This window comes from Acanthochromis polyacanthus, chromosome 23 (genome assembly GCF_021347895.1).
Source record: "Acanthochromis polyacanthus isolate Apoly-LR-REF ecotype Palm Island chromosome 23, KAUST_Apoly_ChrSc, whole genome shotgun sequence".
Lineage (NCBI taxonomy): Eukaryota > Metazoa > Chordata > Actinopteri > Pomacentridae > Acanthochromis > Acanthochromis polyacanthus.
This window is the reverse complement of record NC_067135.1, coordinates 22,253,737-22,278,330: the sequence shown is the minus strand read 5'-3', so window position 1 is coordinate 22,278,330 and position 24,594 is coordinate 22,253,737. Positions and strand designations below refer to the sequence as shown.

General features: G+C 39.5%; 1 protein-coding gene across 2 annotated transcripts in view; it reads left to right on the top strand.

Moving 5' to 3' along the window:
* arhgap36 (Rho GTPase activating protein 36) overlaps positions 1–24,594 on the top strand; it is a 106,758-nt gene that overhangs the window by 48,324 nt on the left and 33,840 nt on the right. For both annotated transcript variants that reach the window (XM_022213021.2, XM_022213022.2), the window contains exons 2-3: positions 6,405–6,561; positions 23,283–23,351. In XM_022213021.2, the coding sequence (XP_022068713.2) occupies positions 6,405–6,561; positions 23,283–23,351 (226 nt within the window). The remainder of the gene's footprint in view (positions 1–6,404; positions 6,562–23,282; positions 23,352–24,594) is intronic.

Here is a 24,594-nt window from a genome sequence, read left to right as displayed (position 1 = left end):
GGACAGAAATAACTGAGGTTACTGTAACTGAGCCAAGACGCTGCTCCGGGCTGATAGTTTACAACAGAGGGACTCTATGAAAACATGTCACACATGGGTCATTATTTAACAGGAATTTTCTCAGATTTCACAGAGCTCTTTCATCCATTACTTAGAAGGGAGACGTTTGACAGAGAAACAGTTACAATCTTTGTCTCACTAACCGCTGTTATACAACCACTGCTAGATAACTCACCAGAATGGTCGATACAGATGCTTCCGGTACCATCGTGAAGTTGACATTTTTTGGTTTTACATAGAATTTATGAACTATGTGGGTCGGTCCTTCAATTCAGGATCAACTACAATCAGTTTCCTGGCTGTTTATGAAGTCAAGCTTCCTTCAGTCATTTGGTTTTGGCCAATTTACCTGCAGATAAAGTTCCCATCAACCTCAACACTTGGTAGTTAATTAGTAAATGGGTCATTGCAGAATTGGAGGGCATTTGGACAATTTGAAAAATATACCTTCTCTTTTACAGTTTTCTGATACATATTCATCAATAATAGGTGCCAAACTATCAAAGGCTTGATTGGCTCAACTTACACATCCATGGCACCATTTTTATTCCATGTTTTATTTGTTGTTTGCCGACCCTACTCTAATCACAGTAACAGGGTTGCTAATCCATGCTAATGTTAGCTTTATCTCAGGAGTAGAAGCTATCTGTTTAGTGAGCTCTTAAGAAAAAAAATAAAAGAAGTTGTGAAAATATGAAAAATAGAAGAGAGGACATCCCTTTTCTCTACCCATTCTTTTGGAAAACTGTTTGATGATGTCAATTCTTCAGTTTTTTTCTTCTTCTACCACTTAAAAAGGCTATGCTATGCTACACAGGCTTGTTGTCTTTACTGAGTGCCGTCATGTGTAGTTTCCCTCTCCATAAAGGCCAGTTCAATCTAAAAACAAATAAAGATTAGTGAAGATGTTAAGCCACAGTAAACATACCCGTATGCAGTTTTTCATGCTGCACATTCCAACATAGAGCATATAATACGATATCAAATCGAGAACAGATGTGAGTTTTATAGCAACTCAGCAAGAAAAGTTGACTGATTTTAGCGATTAAAAGTCTCAGTCTCTATGATAAGTAATACAGAAGCACACTGTTGCCATATATAATCCCCGATTTATCTGCTAACAGTCTTCAGCTTATCCTCAGACATCCAATTTCCTTTCGTTTCACTGTTTTAAGTAGCTTGGCATTTGCAAAAAATCCATCTTACTCCACCGTGTCTGTATTTAGCTGGAGCAATATGAGCTTTACACTGAGCAGAATGTTCAAACTCAAGACTACATTTCTTTTTAAAGCAGCGGTTAAAACTTGCTTCAGTTTTGTGCATCATTCCTGCAAATTTAGATCCATATCTCTATTTTATCTATTTTCTTGACATTACTGAAAGTTGGAGGTGTCGCTGAGTAGAATGACTCAAGCACCTATAATCTACAAAACTACCACTACTTTCTGACATTTTGTACTTTTTAACTCTGCTGCATGTCTCTGTCAGCTGTAGTAAATGTTCCTTCACCCAGAAACGCTGGATAAGCTTGCGAAATGCATTGCACAGTGAAATACTGGTGGTTTTAAACCCTCTTGGCCCATCACTCTTTACATAAAGCAGCATCTTCATGGAGCCAGATGTCATGTTTCTGATTTCTGTGAGATGTTAACAAAAGGATGTCACCCCTCTAAACCCTCCATGTGGTTCCATTTAACCACTTAGCACAAATATTTGAGGCACAAAGATGGAAAATGAGCCAATATTTCTGGATTTTTTTCACTCGTAATTTTGTGTTTTTACGTAAACATAGGCATGATGTGAATTTAAGTCAAGATTGGGGCTAAAAAATCAATTTAAATATTGTCAAAATCACAAGAGGCTCAACACAAACCACTGGAGTAGTAGTTTTTTTTTTTTTGATAAAGGCAAAATATATCACAAGACATTACTGTTAACAAAGCACTGTGGTGCTACAGAGAAGCTCCTACAAGAAAAAAATATTTCTTTGGCATTAACCGTAGCAAGAAGCCCTTCATTTTTAGATTAGTTTCAGTGGAAAATAAATGTAAAAGCTTTAACTTTTACTAAAACCATGACACAAATCACAATATCTGCCATAGAAATAGCATTTTCTTATATATTGTTGAGCTCTACGCTGAAAAGTAAGAATTGAAGGTCCAACTTAAATGAAGTGTTTCAATTGGTAACACACAATTAAATTAAATGAACGCAATTAAATTTATAGAATTAACACCATTGGTTGAAGTTGTGTCCGCTTAAATTATTAAATTCTTCCCAAATGAACCGTTTCCATCATTGCAACTCAATTTTCCGAAAAATCAGGTAAGAGTTTTTGCCATAACCAAATACAAAATGTGATTTTGTTACTCGATTTCCTTTTCTTTACTCAAAGAGCAGAAAAAACTGATGTCATGGCATCAAACACACAAAGCTAAAGGAGAAATAAACATGTTTTTCACTCTTTAGTTGAAATTTAAAGACCAATAAACTGTAATTACAACTGACAAATAAATTACATTCACTCAAAACAGAACTTTACTAGATCTACAGCTCAAGTATACCTTTTAGAGTGTAAGTAAAATGGTAAATGGTAAATGGACTTGCTCTTATATAGCGCTTTTCTATTCATCAGAGTACTCAAAGCGCTTTTACAACAATTGCTCCCATTCACCCAGACACACACACATTCACACACTAATGTGCAGGTTGCTAATCAACCTGCAACATCTGTCAGTATACATTCATACACCAGTGGAACAGTCACTGGTAGGCAATTCGGGGTCCAGAATCTTGCCCAAGGAAACTTCGGCATGCAGCACATGACTAGGCGAGAGCGGGAATCGAACCGCCGACCCTTCGATCATTGGACGACCCACTGTACCACCTGAGCCACAGCCGCAAAACCCAAATGCAAAACAAATACAGATTTGATGCAGAAAAGCAAATTTAAACTAGATTTCACTTTTCCCGAGCTTGTACCAGTAAACCTGTGAGTTCTTAAAGCAGACTGTGGTTTTAGTGCCTGATTGATGTTTTGTGCAGATTCCTCAGACTTTAAGTTCTAAGTGGGTACATGGTACATGGGTACACTCACTCACTCTTCATTGAAAGCACATTTGTCCGATGGAGTGAACGGGCCGTGAAGCACAGATCTGAGTGTCGGTCTGGTTTTGGTTAACCTCCGTCCACTTCCACTCAGTTTAGATTCTTCACCTCCATTATTCTGCATCATCTTCTTCTTTATTCACTGGAATCAACACTGTGTGTAGCCACAACAGCAGAAAAAGCCAAAAATAAACTCCAGCTTTGATTTTGTGATTAAAATTTAATGTTCTTCGTGGTGAAACTGGAACATTGCAAACTGGGCCGCCATGTCCGTGGCTCAGCACCAACACATATACTGCCACCTCCCAAACATTATTACAGGAGCCTGTCCAAGCATCTTCTTCATCTACTGCAGCTTTTACTGCAAGAACCAAATAATTTGCAGGGGAACTAACAATACATGTGCCATAAACAGATTCTGTCTCAATCTGAAGGCTTGAAGTAAATATTACACCAAGAGAGAATGTATGCAATAGTACTATTAAGAGTCCTTTAGAGTGTTTTCCTTTTATGACTGTGTGAGGTTGCACAGTTAAACCAATGATGAGAAGAATTTCTGTGACTGAAATTGATGCCACAGAGGATAAACCATCCTGACTAATACTGGTCCAAAATGCTGGACTTGTGGAAAACCTGCTTCGGGACGTATTTACGTGATGATGAGGTTCCTTCTGGGCTGCCAAACAACAAAATTTTGTCTTGTATGTCTTTCAAAGTCCTTGAAATTTCTGAACTTAAAGAGGATTTACCTCTTGCATTAAGGCAGTCATGTTAGTTATCAGTCGTTTATTCATTTCAATCTCGCCTCCATGCATGGAAATGTTCCACCAAAAAAAACAAATCCTTCACTCAGCTCTGCTAAAGATGATTGGGACTGGTTTAGGGCTGCAACTAACGATTGTTTTAATAATCGATTAATCGGTCGATTTTTTCGATTAATCGATGAATCGGATAAAAAAAATACATTTTTAATTTCCACCTCTTTATTCATAAATAGAAGATTTGGAATGACAGAGCAAATAAGATCATTGTAGTGAAGCCTTTGTCTTCAACCATCAACAGAGGCCTCATGTCAGTGACGGTCATGTTGTCGATGCTCTCAGTCAGACAGCTGCTTGCTGTGGTGGACATGATTTCTTTCTCATCATGAAGCCTGTTAATGTAATTCATCCTGCCTCACTCCAACACAGACCAGTGTCTTCACTCTGACTTTGTCAGAAAATTAAAACTGGAGGCTCAATCTTTAAATTATCAACACCCCTGTGTGCAAGTTACGTTTATTTATAATGCATATCCAAACTATGCTTAAGCTGATTAAAGTGAAATAAAAAGCATCTCTCACACATCCTATCAATGTCATTAATCAGCAAAAGCTAGCATCAGGCGAGCTAACAGAAATAGGCTACTGACATTACGTTTCCTCACTTTAAAGTGGAACAAACGGAGGATAATGTAGTGACTTAAAGTGCGTGTCCACTAGATGACACACACCGCACGTGGTATGTTGGTCTGGTTGTGGTGCATTTCCAGCTGCAGCTGATTTGCATAAAGTAGACTGGACTTCTACTGTTGTCAAACATCTAAACTAGCCATAGGCGAACTAAAACAAGGACAGCATCAGTTGCTGCAGCTTATTCATCTTCAAATGATTTCAGAAATATTTTTCACGTAAGTGTTTTTGCAAATAATTCAGAAAGTTTGCCGCTGAGTTTATCAGACTCATCTGTCGGACGGTCAAGCTGAAAGCGCGGTCACGTGACCACATAGTGGTCTGCTCGTGACCGTCCGCAATCCGGGCGATGTTCAGATGCGTGCGTTGCCGTGTGGGAAAATCGCATGTAGTGAACAAGCGGCATGTTTTTTTGGTTTTGAGAAACTGTGTTCTCCGTGTCAGTCATGTTTCATTTGTTGAATTTACTCTTCCTTTGAAAACACCGCCTCCGCTCTGCCTCCACCTCGCTCTGTTGAACTCCGACGGCTCCGCGACATGGTGAGTGACGTATAAATCACGCGACACAACGAATCGATAATGCAATTCGCTTTTAATAATCGATTATTATCGATTTTATTGATTCGGTGTTGCAGCCCTAGACTGGTTTAAAGAACTACAGACAAGTGTTTTCCCCAACAACAGAATAAATGTGAAGTGCAGTTATGTTCCACACAGTGTGCTGGCTAAGGGATGCCTTTATAAATTAAGCACTGTGGTGCTACAGAGGTGTTTCAGCCCACAATTATATGGGGAGACTATGTTTGGTGCAGACTGTGGTAACAATGCCATAATTATTTTCAAATTATTTTAAAGGAAAATAAATGAACTAAGATTGTGATTTATTGCAATCTCTGTCAAAATAGAAGCATGTTTTTTTGCATATTGTTCAGTTGCTTTCAGGGAAGATGAACAGTAATGTGTTGCTGGTTTCACTAAATGGCGTTTGTTTAACATGCCAAGTTACCAGAGAACGTCTTTCTTTTTTTTTTTTTAACATTTGGCATTTCATTTCGCGCCAACTGATGATGTTGGACACGAACCCTGGCTCAGTGTAGGTGGTCATAAATAACGTCAGCTTTATGTAAAAATCTGCTGGAGTGTGGAGGAGAATCTGGGCAACAAGGAAAGACTGACTTAGGAGAATTTATCTTGATTTTTGACAAATAAAATGATCTACATTTGCAACTTCATGGCTCTAAAATGTCTTAAACACAGCTCTCCCAATCTGAACGCAAGTATTCTGTTATTAATTCAGGACAGGGGACATTATGCAACTGTTCTCAAGCTGAGTTTATTGCTGTGACGAATTTCCCCTTTAAAATGCTTTGTTATGCCTGAAGAGAGAGATTTAAATCAGTTTTCATTGTACAAAGATCTCAAGGTCCACAGACGGAGACAATAGGTTCTTTAGAAGAATGTGTGAGCTAAAAATGTATGAATGAATCTGGTGATATAAAAACTGCCTCTCAAGAAAACAATGAGAGGAATAATAATAAATAAATAAACTGAGAGGAAGATAAAAGTCGCTGGGTTTTCAAGGTTTTTTTGAGTTTGAGGGTTTTCTGCCCTCAAGAACTTGATGGTCGGCTGATAATGTTCCCTAATTGCAGCCTGCAGACATTCCCACTTGGGTTAAAGAGTCCAACAAGTTCAAGATTCAAGTTTGCTTTTAAAGTCTAGAGATAAAAGAACGAATAATGGTTGTGTATAATCGTGAGTTTTTTCTAACCTCTCTCCTCTGCAGGGCGACCACACTTGGGCCACCATGTTGGGGCAGAGTGTCCGTTTGCAGCCGGTTCCCATCCAGAGCCTGTCGGAGCTGGAGCGAGCCCGGCTACAGGAAGTGGCCTTGTACCACCTGGAGGAGAGAGACCTGGACTTCAAGATCAGCATCCCCAGAGGTTAGACCACCACAAAGACTTTATTTCTAGAGGATGTACAAATGGTGCAAATGTTGTTTTCTCTTCTGCTGAATTCACATTTATTTCTTACCTTCATTGATTTTAAAGCTAAAATATCCAAGATCCGAACTGATTTTATTTGTCCTCAAGAGCTACATGAGAAGATCAATACTACTAACACTGTCAATAACGACCATTTTTCTACTGATTAATCCATCGATTGTTTTACCAATTGTTTTCTTTTACAAAAGCAAAATAACCATATTATTTTCACAATCCATATGTATAATGCAGCACAGTTTGAAATGTAAATGAAAATTTTCATAATAAAGTGTAAAATCAAGAGTTTACCTCCGTAAATAGAAAAAAAGCCCTAAATACCACTGATTACAACAACTGAACTGAACTAACTTTATTTTCTTAGTATCAACACTTTTACTACGAAACGATAATTGAACCATTTGGTCAAGCATGGTTTTTAAACAACTTCTAAAGTTATTTCTTTTTATCTTATGATATTATACCAAAATGTATCACGTGGATATCAGTTAATGGTCTGAAGTTCTATTTTTTCTTTGTTTTTAGCAAATGGTTAATTTTTAATTATGTTAGCTTAGATTCACTACCTTTACCATGAAATGTCAAATGAACCATTTGGTAGAGCCTTCTTTTTATGTTTCAAGTTACACAATTATATTTGGCAACTCCTTTGATGATATATGACATGATAATATGTAAAAAAAAAAGCTTTCCTTTGAAAATAACAGCAAACAGAGGCCTTATTTCCAAAGTGACTTCACTCTTGCTAACTTCCTGTGAGGAGACTAACTTGTTCTGCCTGCCATTTCCAAACACAGTGTCATCTAGTGGACTTTTTTAGTATAATGTACCTAAATCAAGTGGTAGAGATGGCTGAAACTGGTGGAATCAAGTAAAACATTTTTTTTCAATAAGATATAGTGACTCAAAATGTGCTCTCCCATATGATCAAGCAGAAGGTTAAAGGGTTACGGTATATACTACATAACTGAGGACCTTTCTAAGCCTAGGCAGAAAGCCAGGATCTACACAAACTCAAAACTAGACTAACCATGACTTCTGACGCTTGTTATTTGCATGTTGCATGTTATTTGTTGTTTGTTTTACAAAAACAAGGACATAAATCTTGATTTATGGTTCTGAATATATTTCACTTCTTTTTTTAATTAAGCAAACATGGCAGAACTTGTTAAATAAAAGATTTAATGTTGGTAGGGAAGTATTTTTTTCTGCTTCATGTTAGATTATGCTAAGCTCAGCTAATCAGCTGTTGGTTGTCACTCTACATTTAGCTTACACACGAGTGGAACTGAATTAATTTGACTCTGGCTTAAGAGATGACTGCCCAACAGCCTTTCTCAATGGAACAAACATCCAAATTCACATCAACCTTTGATGACTTGATGTTTTTTGGTTATTCTGGTCGTTAGTGCTTGATATTCTTACAACATAACTCAAAAAATACAATTCAGTCTTGGTAGCCAGACTTCAAATGTCGTATATCAGAGCCCCCAACCATGACACAAGACTTCATAAGTTATTGAATTTAGTTGGTAAATCACTCTGAAAACTTTGAGAAGTGTTCACAGTTTGTAGTTATTGAGTTAAAACACTGTTCATCAGTTAAAAGAAACAGGATCAGACCTGTTGTACTGGAAGAACTGCTCAGACTGTGGTCTAATGATGGATGGTGACTAGTTTCGTCTAGACTCTTGATACAACCCGTTAACAATGGACTTTGTCTCAGAGGAGATGTAGCTCAGAGTTCAGAGAAGAAACACATGATAGTCAGTCTGGCGCGAGTTAATTCTGTCTGATTTGGCAAACCACATTCTCTTCCAAATTTCCTCTGAACTGCCCTCAAGCGAGAACATTTCCCTCATCTGTCGAGGGAGCGGTAATGGTCCGTCTGTAGGTCTGAGGAATGAGTCTAAAGCTGCCGTGATCGATCGGCCCTGTCTTTGGTCAAAGAAAGCAGTCATGTGTAAGAAATCCAGTAATGTCAGCTATGATAAGATTCAGCGGAAGTGACACGATTTGTGTACTCAGCCATCTTAAATACCTCTGATAGGATTGTGAGATGACCATTTTTCATCTTGGGGAGATAATACCAGGCTTATCTGGGTGAATAAAAGCCCAGTTAGGTCATTTTTACTGCAAGTGGTACTACTTTTCTGGTGTGGACTGCTTCAAAAATAGTCCTTGCTACTAGAAAAATATATGCTTGTTATGTTTGCTGCCATGGATGCTAAATAATCTCACAGGGAGCTCAGGGAGCTAGAAGAATCCCATTAAAAGAACAATAGTCAAGGAAGTTTGGTGCTTTTTCTGACTTTGTAACTCCAAATACATTTGGTTGAACCGTTTCTTGGGCATAGCCTGATAACCAGAGTATTTTTCAGTTGTCGGTCTGCTTTATTACTGTCATTTTGACTCACACAAGTTGGCATATTTAATCTAGTGTGCAACATTGGTCGATTGTTTCTCTGTCTGGGGAATCAGATGTTAATAAGTACAACACAAATTCCATTTGACTTATTAAAAAAACTCAAAAATATGTGCAGGAATTTAGAGGTTAGAATCGTAACCCATAAGAACCCAGACCCATTTTCCTTAAAGGAAAAATATGTGTGATATACCACAGACCAAGTGGACCACATAGATTGGGTCACTCAAAGTGCTTGTTACACTGGTGTCACCGTGGGTTCTTATGGGTTAAGGACGCCAAACTCAGTCCAAGCCTGATGTATTTCTTTTTAGTTAACATTGAAAACTTAGCATTAGCTTATCTTAACATTAATTGTGCATCTTTTTTACATTTATATCATCAACCACATATAAAGATGATGTCTACCATTAGTTTCCATTGAAGCCGGTTTGAAGCCCAGAGCTGCAAGTTCTGGTTGACACCATGTTTTCACAGAGTCCAGTCGTTGCTTTTTGCAGATGATGCAATTCTATTCATGAGCTTCAAGTATGCGCTGGGGTGGTTTGCAGCACCTCCAAGCCAGAGGTCATGGTTCTCTGCTGGAAACCTTTTAACAACACTGTGACCCAACTCTGGATAAATAGGAGGAAAATGGATGAATTAATCTTTTCCCTTTTGAGCTAGAAGTTTGCACTGAACACTCTTCAAGCACACCAGGTTAGTTGGAAAGAAGCACTGACAAGCTTTCTCAAAAATCCAGCATGAACAAACATTCCTTACTTTAGCTTCATGATGCTAACATTATGCTAGCAGGCTTGAATTGTGACGTGACAAAGAAACATCAAAGCCTTTAAACTTCTTAATGGATCAACAATTTCCAAAATGACCACCGGCATCCTTATATGAGGACACAGATTTAGAAATTCAAGCAACATGGGCTTTGTATTTTTAAGTAGAAGTGTTTGAATGGACTTCAATTGAAGGCTTGTGGGGGGGGTGAGGGTTGGGGTTTAGAGGCTGTTGTTGCTGCTTCAGTTTTTGTTGTCCACATCAAAATCAAGACTCTCCTTCAATTTCTCAAATTTTTTGTCTTGGTTTGATGCAATTGCGACCAACTGTCTACAGATGTGTGCCCCAGTCTGTGTATTATCTTGCCAATCAAGTTTTCCTGATTTTGTACAATGTTCTTCTTTGATTTGAGTTTCTGCCTCCAAAGCATTTGTGGCTTTTTGAGGTATTTGGATAAATATTCCCATATTTGTGCACCCCTTGTAGAAGAGAGCATGTTTACTGAATACTTGTGACTTGAAGACGAAACTCCTACAGCTCCTCTATCTTTTTATCTGAGCCCAGATGAAGTTTCAGTCTTTTAAAGGCTTTTCTTTTGCACTGCCTGAGAGGAGGTTTATTAAATAGTTTTCCAGTCCAAAGGGATTTTTATGGAAGTTGTTTGTGTCTACAGGACAGAAACATTCTGGATCATAATCCTCTCCTAACCGCTGGCCCTCTCACCACTTTGAAATATTGTTTATGTTCAATCATTCAAAGCATCTGAACTCTAAATTCCTAAATCCAGCCAATAAAAGGGGAACAGTTGCACTAATAAGCTGTAAATCGTGCACACACCTCACCGACCAGGAGGTTTTCTCTGGAGTTTCTGTAGGATCAGCGAGGTCAGTGGGATCGGAGGCCGATGTTGAGAAACAAACCAAGCTGCTTTTCTCTCCCCTGCTGTAGTTCTCTGCCAGATTATTAACATCCAAGCTTTTCAACTCTGACCACGCTGCTGCAGAGTAAACAGTAAACACTGCAGCCCAGTTATACCTCTCTGAGGGTTTAAATCCCTCCAGGATCAAACCTCCAAACAGGGACTCAACACTTTACTGCTGCGACTTTTCTCAATGCATCACAGTTGTTCTCGTAAACAACTTTTTGTTGTTGTTGACTTGACTTAATCCTCTTCACTCCTAGTGGAGCATAGGGCCTCAACAGTAGCTCTCCACTTCCCCCGGTCTCTGGATTTCCTCTTGGCTTCCTCCCAAGAAGGAGGAAGCCAAGAGGCTTCAGCTCATCGATGACGGTTCGTCTCCATGTCTGCTTTGGGCGCCCACGCTTCCTCTTGCCTTGAGGGTTCCATTCAAGTGCCTGCCTGGTGACATTTGCAGGTTCCTTCCTCAGCGTGTGGCCGACCCAGCGCTACTTTCTCCTCCTGATCTGGACAGCCATAGGCTCTTCGTTGGCCCTAGTCCACAGGTCGGTGTTTGACACTCTGTCGAACCACTTGACGTTGAGGATCTGCCGGAGACACTTGTTGATGAAGGTCTAGATCTTTCTGGAGCTTCTGTTGATGACCCTCCACGTTTCAGAACCATACATGAGCACGGATTTGATGTTTGAACTGAAGATGCGGAGTTTGGTGTGGGTTGAGATAGCAGTGGCCTTCCACACTGGCCGAAGGATGGCAAAGGCCTGACGCGCTTTCTTGATTCTGGCCAAGATGTTCTCGTCTGTACCTCCTGTCTGGCTGATTTTGCTGCCCAGGTAAACAAACTCCTGCACATCTTCCATTGCCACTCCTTCGATGGTAATAGGGGCCTCCTGCCTGTTGTTTGTCCTGAGTACCTTTGTCTTTTCTTGGCTGATCCTCAGTCCGACACGCTGCGAGGTTTCTCTCAGGGAGTCTACCTTCTCTTGCCTGTCTTGGAGGTGGAGTGAAAGTAGAGCCAGGTCGTCTGCGAATTCCAGATCTTCTAACTTCCTCATCAGTGTCAACTGGATGCCTTTTCTGGAGCTGGCATAGGCTGTTTGTGTGACCCAGTCCAACACAACAAGGAAGAGAAGAGGTGACAACAAGCAGCCCTGTCTGACGCCGGTGGTTACCACGAACGTAAAGTAGGCGGATAATGTTTACGGCTTTCTCTGGTGCACCATAGCGTCTCAGGATCTTCCAGATGGTCTGCCTGTCCACGCTGTCAAAAGCTTTCTCGAAGTCCACGAAGCACACATAAAGGGACGTCTGCCACTCTATCGTCTGCTCCATGATGACTCTGAGGGTCGCTATCTGGTCTGTGCAGGATCTCTCTTTCCTGAAGCCCGCCTGTTCGTCTCGGAGTTCCCGGTCAATGGCATCCTTCATTCTCTCCAGGATGATTCTGGTAAACACCTTGCTTGGGATGGAAAGAAGGGTGATTCCTCTCCACTTGCCACACTGTGATAGGTCTCCGCTCTTCAGCAGCTTCACCAGGAGGCCTTTCTTCCTGTCGGTTGGGATCTCCTCTCTCATCCATACCAAGTTCAGCAACTGGTGCAGGCTGTCCACCATCTCGTCTCCACCTTCCTTCAGAGCCTCCGCTGGTATGTTGTCCACTCCGGCCGCCTTTCCATTCTTCAGGCTTCTCAAGGCATTGTGGATTTCCAGCTTGGTGATCTCTCCGGTGTGGATGTTTAGTGGGGGGCCTGGTTCCAGCTCAGGTGGATCTTGAGGTGAGGGGCGGTTCAATATCTCCTCAAAATGCTCCTTCCATCTTGCCAGCTGGTCATCGACGGAAGTAAACAGCTGTCCCGTTTTGTCTCTCACTGGTCTGTTGGGGTTGCTCCTTCTTCCACTGAGGAGTCTCGTAGTTGTGTACAGGGCCTTGAGGTCCCCTTTTTCTGCCGCTTCTTCTGCCTCATCTGCCACCTCGTTGTAGTGGGTTCTCTTGTACTTTCTCAATGCCCTCTTGACATCCTTGGTCACTTCACTATACTTGCTGGCAGCAGTCTCCTTCTGGAGGCGAGTTTTGGCTTGGTTCAAGTCCTGCTTCAGTTTCTTCCTCTCCTCCACCTTCTGCCAGGTCTCGTAGCTGATCCAAGGCTTCCTGTTTCCTGGCGGTCTTCCAAGCACCTCCTAACAAACGCCAACAGTAGCATCCCTCAGGCTAGTCCATGACCGTTGCACTGTTGTCTCTGCGTCTTCTGACTGAAGAGCCTCGAAGCGGTTGTGAAGAGCTATCTGGAAGGCCTGCTTGGTTTCTGGCCTTTTCAGTTTTCGGACGTCAAACTTCACTCTTGGGTTCTTCTATCTTTTCCTTGCAGCAAGCCTGACCCTCAACTTTGCAATCACCAGGTGGTGGTCTGAACCTATGTCTGCTCCTCTCTTGACTCTCACGTCCTGTAAGGAGCTCCTCCAGCGCTGGCGAACTGCGATGTGGTTGATCTGGTTCTTGGTCTGATGGTCTGGTGACACCCAGGTGGCCTTGTGGCAATGACGATGGGGAAAGAGGGTGCCTCCGATTGTAAGCTCGTTGAAGGCGCAGAAGTCAGCGAAGACCTCTCCATTTTCGTTCATCACTCCGAGGCCGTTCCTTCCCATCTCCTTTTCCCTGCCAGCGTTGTCACTTCCCACCTTGGCGTTCAGGTCTCCCATGAGGATGAGAATGTCCCTATTGGAAATCTTGTCCACGACCACCTGAAGCTGGGTGTAGAAGGCGTCTTTATCCTCCTCTTCTGCGTTGTTTGTCGGGGCGTAGCACATCACCATGGACACTTTCTGGACCCTGGACTCAAACCTGGCCGTCATGATGCGGTCAGACACAGGCTCCCACTCTATTAGGCTCCTGGCCACCCCCTTGGACAACAGCAGTGCCACTCCAGTTTCATGGTGGTCGTCCACGTTGTCCTTGCCCGAGTAGAGCAAAGTCTCTCCTGAATACAGTTTCTGTTCTCCAAAAGAGTTCCATCTTACCTTGCACAAGCCGAGTAATGTGAGGTGGTACTGTTTCATGTCCCTCACCACTTGTGCACACCTCCCTGTCTCCCGAAGTGTCCTCACATTTCACGTTCCTATAAGGATGGGTTTCTTCTGCGAGAGCAGCTTCGGTCCCTCCATCAAAGTTGTCCTCAGGCAAAGAAGGGTCGTCGGCTCTACAGCTTCCTGACGGGTTTGGCTGCAGCGCGTCATAAGTCTCCGGAATGGAGCCCTGGTTTTCCCAAGGACGGTGTTAGTGTTTTGCATACTGTTGTTGGTTTCTGTAACGTATTCTTTTTTCCGTGGATGAGGTGTTAACCCCCAACCTGGAGGGCCAGAGGAACATTAATTTCGGAGGATCCCTACTCCTAGATGGATTGTCTACCACGACTGATGAGCTCGATCTACCCGCTGTGAGTGCTCTTAGTCTGGTCTCTACCCTTTGACCTGGCTGACATGGGTGTCCCTACCAGGAGACGAATCTCCCGTCAGCATAGCTCTCCGGGTCACAGAGACACACAAGCCCCCTAACCACGGCAAGGTTGCACTCGCTAGGGGGTTTGTTGTTGCTGGTTTCTGCAAAATAGTGAGTTTATTTCCATCTACCAGCAGTGTAATTGGTACAATATTCAACAAAAAGGATTGAAAAGTTTATACACAATTTCACTGCTGCAATGATGTAAAGTCCTACTATAGGAGCCTAATTTACCATCTGTGGATTTAAGGTTCAGAGTTTGTACCCTGCACAGGACTGTAGTCCAAAGCGAGATAAGTGGGTTAGAGAGGCACGCTGAGCCTAAAGTCAGAGTTTTCAGTATCACGAAGGCAGTTGTCTTTTATCCAGATAGATCTCCATGGTAACTGATGCTATGGAGCTGGTTCTGCTCAGAGTTTTGGATTTAAATCAGCTGTAAGAAGCAGAACAGAATATGTTTTATCTGTAAACCTGATGAGCTGTACATTACAAAAACCACTGATTGAAGCTATGTCGTTACAGTATCACACACTGCATGCATCATGTTTCCATAGTAACCTACATGTACTTAGTTGATAATGTATGAATCGTATCAATAAGTTTTAGATTTGGTCCCAATTTGCTGTCAAGTCTATTTAATCTGCTGGATTTTGCAGCTGATTGAACACTGATTCTTCTATTGATATTAATTACAGAGAATATTCAATCAATAAAGTTATTTTCACTTTGATTTGGTTACAAATTAAAGTGATTTCCTGCATTATGAGACAGTGTCAGGCCTAAATGCACTTCAATAAAATATCATATTTGAATCTATGAAGTTTAAAGTTTAATATCTTTATTATGCAGCTGCATTGATTGATGAATTAATAATTAATGCACAGAGTTTGAAGCAGAAAGTCTGAGTTGAAACACAACTTTCATGATACCTGTTAACTCTGACTGGGGTTTTAGTTTTTGTTGAGCGGACCCACTCAAAGAAAGTCTGGATACGATGAACTGGCTTCTGAGTTCAGCTCTCAGGTCAAGTATGCAGACCACCTACTGTCCAGGACATTTCTTGAATGTTGGTTGGTTTCTGTTTGTCTTCGCTTTATTTTTGTGTGTACAGATGCCCACGACATGTTCAGTATCTGGATGTCTTTTTAAAGAACCAAAACAGAACTTAAAATGTGTCTGTTTTCCCAGAATGTCTCTTGGTAGATGTCCAAAATAACTCTGGCTGGTGAAAGTCCCGATTCACTATTCACCAGACGCCCAAAAGTCTGAAATCTCATAGTACCACGACTAAGAATTATTGTCATTGATGATTTTTTCCTCAATTAATTGGTTCGTTCTTGAGTATATACAGTGTCAGAAAATGGTGTAAAAATGTTTATAAATGCTTCACAAAGTTCAAGATATGTTGTTTTGTAACCAACCCAAATCAGTTTACTGTCACAGAAGAGAAAAGAAACCAGAAAATATCAAAATTTAGGAAAATTTGTACTATTTTATTATTAAAATAGTTGGTGAATGATTTAATAGCTGACAACTAGTTGAATAATCATTGAATAATTGCAGCTCAAGTCTGAAATAAACTAAACGGTGGATGTTTCAGATATGATTTGTGAAAGTTTAACCCTCTATACCTCCCCCTCTAAGCCCTCTAAACCCTCTAAGTTTCTGGACTTCTTTTTTCTTTTGCATTTTGAATTGTTGTCACATGAACATTGGTTGTAGCCAAGTCAATAATGGTTTTTCGATTGTGCGGAAGAACGCAGAATTTTTAGTTTTTTTCAGAATTTGGTCATGCTTTGCACATTTTAAAATATGTCTTGCAGAATAAAGAGATTTTGATGCATTATCTCGATTTTTAGCTTGTTTTTCCAGTGAAAAATGAAATGAATAATTTTTTTATTTCAAGGACAAATGCAAAGTAAAAATCTGACAATTCCTACTGTTCTAATAATTCGATAGATTTTGACCATTTTTGCATTTTTTTCTTTAATAACCTGCTTTCAAGCTCATTGTTGGGCTTTGGGGTTCAGATGGTTTCAACAGTTGGAGGTTTTCAAGGTTTTGTTTGTACACAAACAGGCTGACAAGTAGTTTGCAGTAGTTTAAAGCAAATGTATTCACCACTCTTGTTGATATGTTATTCTATATTGTTGTTTTACTGCTTCTTTCTCCTTCTTTGTACATATACTCAACAAAAATATAAATGCAACACTTTTGCTTTTGCTCCCATTTTTTATGAGATGAACTCAAAGATCTAAAACTTTTTGACTATCTCATAAAAAATGGGAGCAAAAACAAAAGTGTTGCATTTATATTTTTGTTGAGTGTATATTGTTGTTTTTTCTAATGTAATCAGCTGTTTTTGCTGTGTTTTCTCCACTGATATAGGTTTACAGTTGAGATTTGGTTTAGTGCCCCAATGGAATAAATGTAAGTTTAAATGCAATCTCTGCTTAATATATTAATTTAGGTTTGCATGATTCTCCCATAGGATGCTTCCTCTGAGACTCCCTGCTGTCCTCAGTTTCTGGAAATCTTCTTTGCCCTTTATTTTTTTGCCCTTTTTCTGGGATTTTCCCATCAGTTCAGGGTTCGGTTAAACTGTGAACATCATGGGAAAGTTACTAAATCACACTATAGCTGCTGTTTTTGGGGCGGTTTTTGTGCATTTCCATACGTGTTGCATAATATTTATTTCCAGCAGACTTCCCAAATCTCCCACAGATATTCCAGATGAAACGGTGTTAGATGTTCTCTGATGTGTAAACAGCAGCTTCATCGCCAAAACAATCCCTCATTCCACATAAACCCAGTCAGAGGGAGGACATAGAGCTTCTAAAACAAAATCCTTTCCTTGTTTCCATCAGAACGGATGCGTGATGAGCAGCAGAATTAATCACAGCAGACTTTCCTGCTAAACAAAAGAAAAAAAACAAGGATTGTTGTGCCAAATGATTGTATTAGTCCACGCATGACTCAACTAAGAACTGTGTATTTATACTTGGCTGTCACTAATCCACTTACAGATGCTCCATCACTCAGAACAGCTTCCAGTGTTTATTGTGTTCAGAACAGAAATGATCGTATTCATCTTTTCTGTGTGCAGAAGCTACTTCTTTGAAGAAGATCAGGTTCTTGTTGCTGCATTTGTGACCTTTGAAAGTTTTCATCCACATTCTTTGATGCACATTTTCAATTTGTGCTTAAAAACACTTAAAATGCAGAAAATTAAATGTAAATTGAAAGGTTAGAAGTTAGTCTATTCATTTTTTTACATAAAGCATGTGAATTTGACATAAGAGATGGAAAATATAATCAGATTTGATGATTTTCCTCCATAACTTCTCTTATTCTCTCTTATTTCTGTTATGTTTTTAGGCCTTCTGAAGTTTTATTCAGCTTTTTTTTTGAGAATGTCATCTTGTTGTCTGCTCTCTTCAGCAAAGACTTCATGTAAATTTAGTGTTATCAACTGCTTTTTTTTTTTTTTTACGAATAATCACTTAATGGTGACATACTGTGGGTGAACTGAATGAGGCACAATTTGCTTTCTGTTTTGCATTGTTTTGGGGGATTTTGCGTAACATTCTTGCTACATTAGGACAGAAACTACCCTCCTGAGATAAGTGGGATCTGAGGGAGAACATAGGAATTCTAATCCTGCACGGACATGACCTGGCTGCAAAGTAGGGCTGAATTATTTTGAAAATTGAAATATTTGTTAATTGTTCTTTGTATAATTTCCAACGGCTAAGTCCCAATAAGTCCGCAGCGGTAGATTTGAAGTAGGATCCCAATGATGTGATTACCAGCAGGCAGCTGATGTAGTGTTCACTTGTCATAGTTACAGAGACGCCATGCTGCTATCTCGCAATGATACAGGAAGCTTTACGAAATCCGTGGATCAAGACTATAAGCCACATCACTGCCAGTATTTAATCACTTGGTCCTTGTCTCATTTCTGCTCTTCCATGAAAATTTCATCCAAATCTGTTTGTCCATTTATCAGTAATGTTGCTAACAGTTGGACAAACGTATGCCAATCATCACATAACTCTGCCACATTCCTTGATAGAGAAATTAGCTAAATTAAATTAGCACTAAATTGTAGATATGGCTAAACTTTTTGATAAAAACAAGGTGGCTGCATATATTTTCTGTGTTTTATATGCTTTAATATTAAAAAAAATGCGTCAAAGCTGACATATTAACACAATATTCATTTAATATTTTGTATGGGATTTGATAAATAAAGTTGCTAATCAACCAAAACTCATATTTCTCTAAGTGTTCTGCTTTATATAAGATTACCTTGGACCTGTGAAGGTTCAGGTGACTGTTGGAGCACCTACAGATGTTTGCTTCCTTCCTGTCTCTTAGATCAGGGGTGTCAAACATGCGGCCCGTGGGCCAAAACCACCCACCAGAGGGTCCAATCAGGCCCACGGGATGACTTTGTAAAGTGTAAAAATTACAGAGAAGACATTAATTCCAAACTCTACATTCGTAAAACCATGACAAGATGTTTTGATCATAAAGTAAAATACTACATTGTTCATTGTTCTTTTGTAATATTTTGTCTTGTTTTGTTGTTTCTTGTCTTTTTTGTCTGACTCTTGTTGTTTGTTTCACATTTTTGTTGTTTTGTTTCATTTTTGTCTCGCTTGTGTTTTTTTTTTTTGTCTATTTGTTTGCAGTTTTCCTTTTTTGTTGTCTCAATTGTGTCCATTTTCTTGTCACTTTAACTTTTTGTCCAGTTTGTTTGCCTTTTTTTTAAAAAAAAATTCTTTCATGTCTGTCATTTTTTGGCATTTTGTTTCTCATTATTGTCATTTTGAGTCTCATTTTGTCATTTTGTGTCATATTTTTGTAAGATTTTATCTTGTTTTTGTTGTTTTCTGTCATTTTTTGTCTGAATTTTGTCATTTTGATGATCAAGTAAAATACTATATCATTCAGTTCCAGATACCTGTCACTTAATGTTCTGTTCTCTGTAGACACTGTGATCTGTAAGTTGTAATATGCAAATGATAAACTGAGGCATAATATTGTTGAAATCTATTTTTCTTTAGAAATGTCAGTTTCTTAATGATGTTTTGTATAAAGATAGTTTCTTAAATGGAAACAATAGAACAATTTGGAGTTGTAGGTATTTATAGGTTATTATGCTGTGATTTTACTGGTCACTTGAGATCCAACTGGGTTGAATGTGGCCCCTGAGCTAAAATGAGTTTGACACCCCTGTCTGAGAGAATCATGGAAACTTAAATTGAGTTTCTTCTGGATGTGTTCTGTGAGGAAGTGTGGGAATCTTCCTCCTTGGGTTCTCCCCTGGGCTGAAATCTCTTCACTGTTTCCTACATGTTTGTCTTGTCTGGTTTCTGTTGCAGATTCTCTCTTTATTCCTCATATTTCCATTCTCTATTTGCTTCCTTCTAAAAGAGGAGTTAATGCCTTTAACTACTTTACATGTTTGTCTTTACATTATATTCGTGCACGAGCATGTGAGCGTGCATGTTTGTTAGTTTCATTGGCACTATCCAGTGAATTCTTTGAGAAACATGTTAGTAGCCGCGTGACAGATTTGCTCTTATGTGGTTCTGGTTTGGGTTCATTCTCATGCCCTGTTCTGCTCTACAGGGACTCCAGATTAACTTCTCTTTTGTTTCTATGAACTTACTGCTGTTTTTATCACTTTCTCTCTTCCGTCTTCTGCTTTTTCTACTCCCATTAAGCCAGTTTTTCCATATTTGAAACCCTTATTTAACAAAGTGAAGTCTGACAATGTGATATTCATTTCAGATTAAAACAAATTGGATTCCCCCCCCCCCCCCCCCCCCAGAGAATCAGGTTCAGTTAGCCAAAGCTTGTCGAGATTTTCTTGAAGTTTTTTCCCAGAAATATTAATCTGATGGTGGTGCTACAGGAGAAACCAGCTGAAGTCAGTGGGAATCAATCCACAAGAAAATGTCCAACAAATGCCAAGATCTGAGACTGTAAAATCATAAATGAATTTAAAACTAAAGCCATGTAACTTTTAGTTTAAACAAATAATATCCAGGAACTTTCCAATAAAAAAAAGCTTCCTTCAACTCTGTTAGCTCTGTTACCGTGCAGTTCAAATCCCTACAAAGTTGTGGCAAATATTAGTGCGATGTTTCAAAATGCATTAAATTGTAGCATAAGTTTTTGTTCAACAATTGCAAAACAATATTAGCTTTAATTAAATTTGAAGGCAGATCTTCTCGTTCGGGATTTCTTCTGCAGCTTTGTGTTATTCTGACGAAGCACAAATAACCAAAATCAACTTGTTTGCAGTTGCAGGTTTAAAAATGAAACCCCAAGACTTCCCTTTGACCCGTTCCTCCTGTGGAAAATGTACAGGGGGTCCTCGACTTAAGTTGGATTTCCGTTCCTACGGGTCAACTTAAGTCGATTTTCACCGCAAGTCAGAATTCTGGCAAAAAAGTAAACAAAGCCTTTACGTGCATCATGATATTGATCAAATTTTCAAAAAGTCATGCATACCAATGACTTTCATGCATGTATGAGCCATTTTACGAGAAGATAAGAGAATAAGTTTTAATGTTTTTACAACTTGAGCGTTTTACTATTTCTAAATTCACTTTCATGGAGATGGCTTTCCTTTTCTTTGAAGCACAGAGTCCGACTTGCGCTTGGAAGCCATAATGAAGGGCAAAAAGTTAGCAAATGTAGCACAATATAAGGTGGTGTAAAACCAGCAAATGTAAACAAAGCTGTGTTATAGCACCGCATGACGACGTATTCGTCCGCTCCTCATGGCAACTTGTTCCATGTAACCAGTTCGAACGTAACAACAAATGCCAAAGGTTGAAGATGTTGTAAACCGAGAGTCCCCTGTAGGCGAATGAACCAAAATCCTCGAGATCCTGCGATAGAAACATCATATCCAAAAGACAAATTACTAAACTGCAGTGTACAACCATCATTAACACATAAATGTTAGAACTAACAGAACATTGAAACAAACATCCAGAATGTGAAGAATTTTCTGCAGCATCTCAGATCATTGAAGATATTTGTTCCATGTTCCACTTTTGTGCTATTAAAAACTAAAAATTATGCACACATTTGCACTTCTTGAGCAGTCATTTTCACCAGTTTTTCAAATTCGTTGTGTTCAATTAGGGTTTTTCCTGTTTGAGTCTGTTTAAATCTATTTCCAGATGATTCCATACAAAAGGATCAACTTAAATAAGACCTCTTATCGGTCTTTAAACTCCTTCAATCTTTGTCTAACTTTGCATAATCCACAAAACTTTTTAAACTGTGAAACATGTCAGAAAACTCATATCTGAAACACATTTGAACCAAAACCAGTGGCTCAATATTGGTGCAAAATTACAGGAAAATAGCTGCCAGTCTTTTATCCATGAAAGCCGTGACTTTATTTGTGTCTGAGTCATAATGTAATCACAAGCCGAGGTTAAACATGCCAACACACACTCAAGTGTGTACCAGGGAGGAGCTTTGGAAATAAACTTTAATTTCCTGCAGTCATGGGAATTCGACCCCTGCATCCCAACAACACATCCATGCTGCTGTCTTCTTTTCTTGCTATTTTAGGTTACGATTAAGGTTGAAAAGGAAAGGATTTCTAGCATCATAAGTATCGTAGACAACCCAGCGTGTTTGAACTCCGCTCGCTCCTTAATAGGGAAAAGACCCAACCTTGGTCATTTCTAAACAGCAGCTTTCCTAACCCAAACAACAGCTGCTTCCACACAAACCCAGTCACAGAGGGAGGATGTAGAGCTCGTAAAAACAGAAGAGGACGACTGGAAACCAAACACACATGCTGTAAAAACAGAAGCACTGCTACAGCAAACTTTACGGCTGCTTTACATCAGCAATGTCTCTGTCACTGTTGTGGTTTTCTGTGTTTGGCTTTGAGTCCACAGAAGAAAAAGCAGAACAGCATTCAAACAATCAAATTCATTGAAATGACTATTAGTATTGTATAAAGATCTTTTTTGTGTTTTTATCATTTTTAGTGCTGAAATACATTAACACAGATTGTGTTTTGGATTTTCTGATGAATTTTGTGTTTTAACCTTCTCAACTCTGAGCAATTTCTGGATATTTTTCCTCAGTGTGGTTTATTTCTCCACCAAGGAACGGCGCAGTTATGTGACGATCACCGTTGGTTTGCCTGTCTGTCTACTAGCAACATTACTCAAAAACGGACTAATGGATTTGGATGAAATTCTCAGGGAAGGTCAGAAATGACAAAAAGACCAAGTGATTAGACTTTGGCAGTGATGTGGCTTATAGTCTGGATCCACAGATGTGTTAAAGATTTCTGTATCATTCCAAGATAGCGGCACTGTAACTGTGACAACAAGTGATCATGTAATCCTACTAAAAATCCACTGCTGAGGACTTATTGGGACTTCTCCATCGGAAATGACGATTGATTAAATTGTGGGGGTGTTTTTGAGTCCCATCACTTCCTGCTGGAGTATAAGTTGCTCCCCTCTGACTTTCATCTGGCAACTGCATCACAGGTTTAATTCAAGACTTGCTGGAAAGTTAATGTTCCAACCTTTTTTTTGTTTTTATAGTTTCTGGCTCTGATAAATGATGCAATTCTGGTGTTTTTTTCTAATGATATTCAAGTACGTTGATGGATTTGATGGTTCAGTGGACTGGCCTGTTGTTTGTTTGTATGACGTCCTCCAATATACTTTTCCTCAAGGTTCATCTGTGCTGTGCAGCTGTTACTCAATGTGGGTTATTCAAACAAACAAGCAAGGTCCTGTCTGGTGAAAAGTGCTGCTCTATTCTTAGAACCGAGGAAAAGGTACGAAGATACTCAAGATAATGAATGAAAGCAGAATTAAAGGGAAGAAGGCCGTGTTGAGGCCGTCTGAATTAGTGGTTTAAAAAAGCCCCAGCTGAGCTTCTGAAGTTAATTTAGAGCCTTGTCTTTTAATTATTTTTGTACATAATGAATTAAAGACATCACAGTCTCCTTTCATTGAGAACTCTTCTCTTTTTTTCTCTTGCAGAAATACGTAAACGGAGAAAATCTCTGCGCAGGAAGTTTGACTCCTTCTCCAAGGAGAAGAAAGAGCGAGGTGAGTTCATGGAACCCATAAAACAAAAGTGGTTAAACATGAAACTGTTGGCAGCCACAGTTTGTCTCCTCTGATGAACTGAGGTTGTTTTTATTGCGGTAAATGTGATTATCTCTTACAATGTCCCTTCTGTCCATGAAGCAGTGTCGCCACCGCTGACGTCTGGTGGCTTTTACTCATCACTAATACTGGAAATATTACGTTTATAAAAGCCTCAGAGCTACACTGAGTCACTGAAGGTTCACTGAGTCAAACCTTCATTGTTTCTGTTTTGTTCTGACATAAAGTGAATACATGAACACACATTTAGGCTGCGTCACAACACAAAATCAACATAATACTTACATTCCTGCAGGCAAGAGTTGCATTTTATTCATTTTAAACCATCTAAGATAAATTTAAATTAAAATTAAACTGTCTTGTTTAATCCTGAAGGAAATTATCTAGCCAGATATTGTTCAGAAAAAACATAAGAAAAACAGGGTCTAAAAATTAAAAGCAGTAAGACATAATAAATATGGTGCATTCCTGAAATTACTGAAATAACTGAGTAAATAAAGAAAGAGGATTGGAATCTGAAAAACTGGTTCCCATAAAATATTACGACTGGAAGCACAAACTGTGAAAAACGTTGCCATTGAGCTAATCTTTATTTAACGGAAAAAACAATGAAACAGGTCTGTAAATAATAACGTTTTGCATACCAGCTTGTTTGTTTTCATTGCTATCATCTGTGCAATGCCAAGAACTGATTGTGTAACACTGTTGAACTTCAGTAAATATTGTCTTGTGTTTTGCACAACAGTTCTGCCACAAGTGATTGGATATATGAGCTGGTTTCTTGGTTCCGTAGTTCCAAAATAACAGAGTCTGAAATGAGTTGACTTGACAGGGATACGGTCAGGAATCTGACTGGTTATGTTGTAAGAATACTGCAAGTAAATTCAGCTCCAAACCTGCTTTATTATGTTGTCCTTCCTTGTTTTGATGCAGCAATGAGGGCAAAATAGCAAGATTCAGAGGTTGAGGAGTTTCTTTAAAGAATGTCCACCATGTAAAAATCTAACTGGAACCACATCATGCACTCTGTCTGAGGTGTTGTAAAGGCCGATTGGTGCTTTCCACGTCAGTTCCTGTGCCTCACATTTTGTTGTGCATCAAAGTTTATGAGAGTCTGAAAGAACTCTAACTAGACTTTAGTTCCATGCATCGTAAGTTGTTGTACTCCACATTCTTGGTCCTG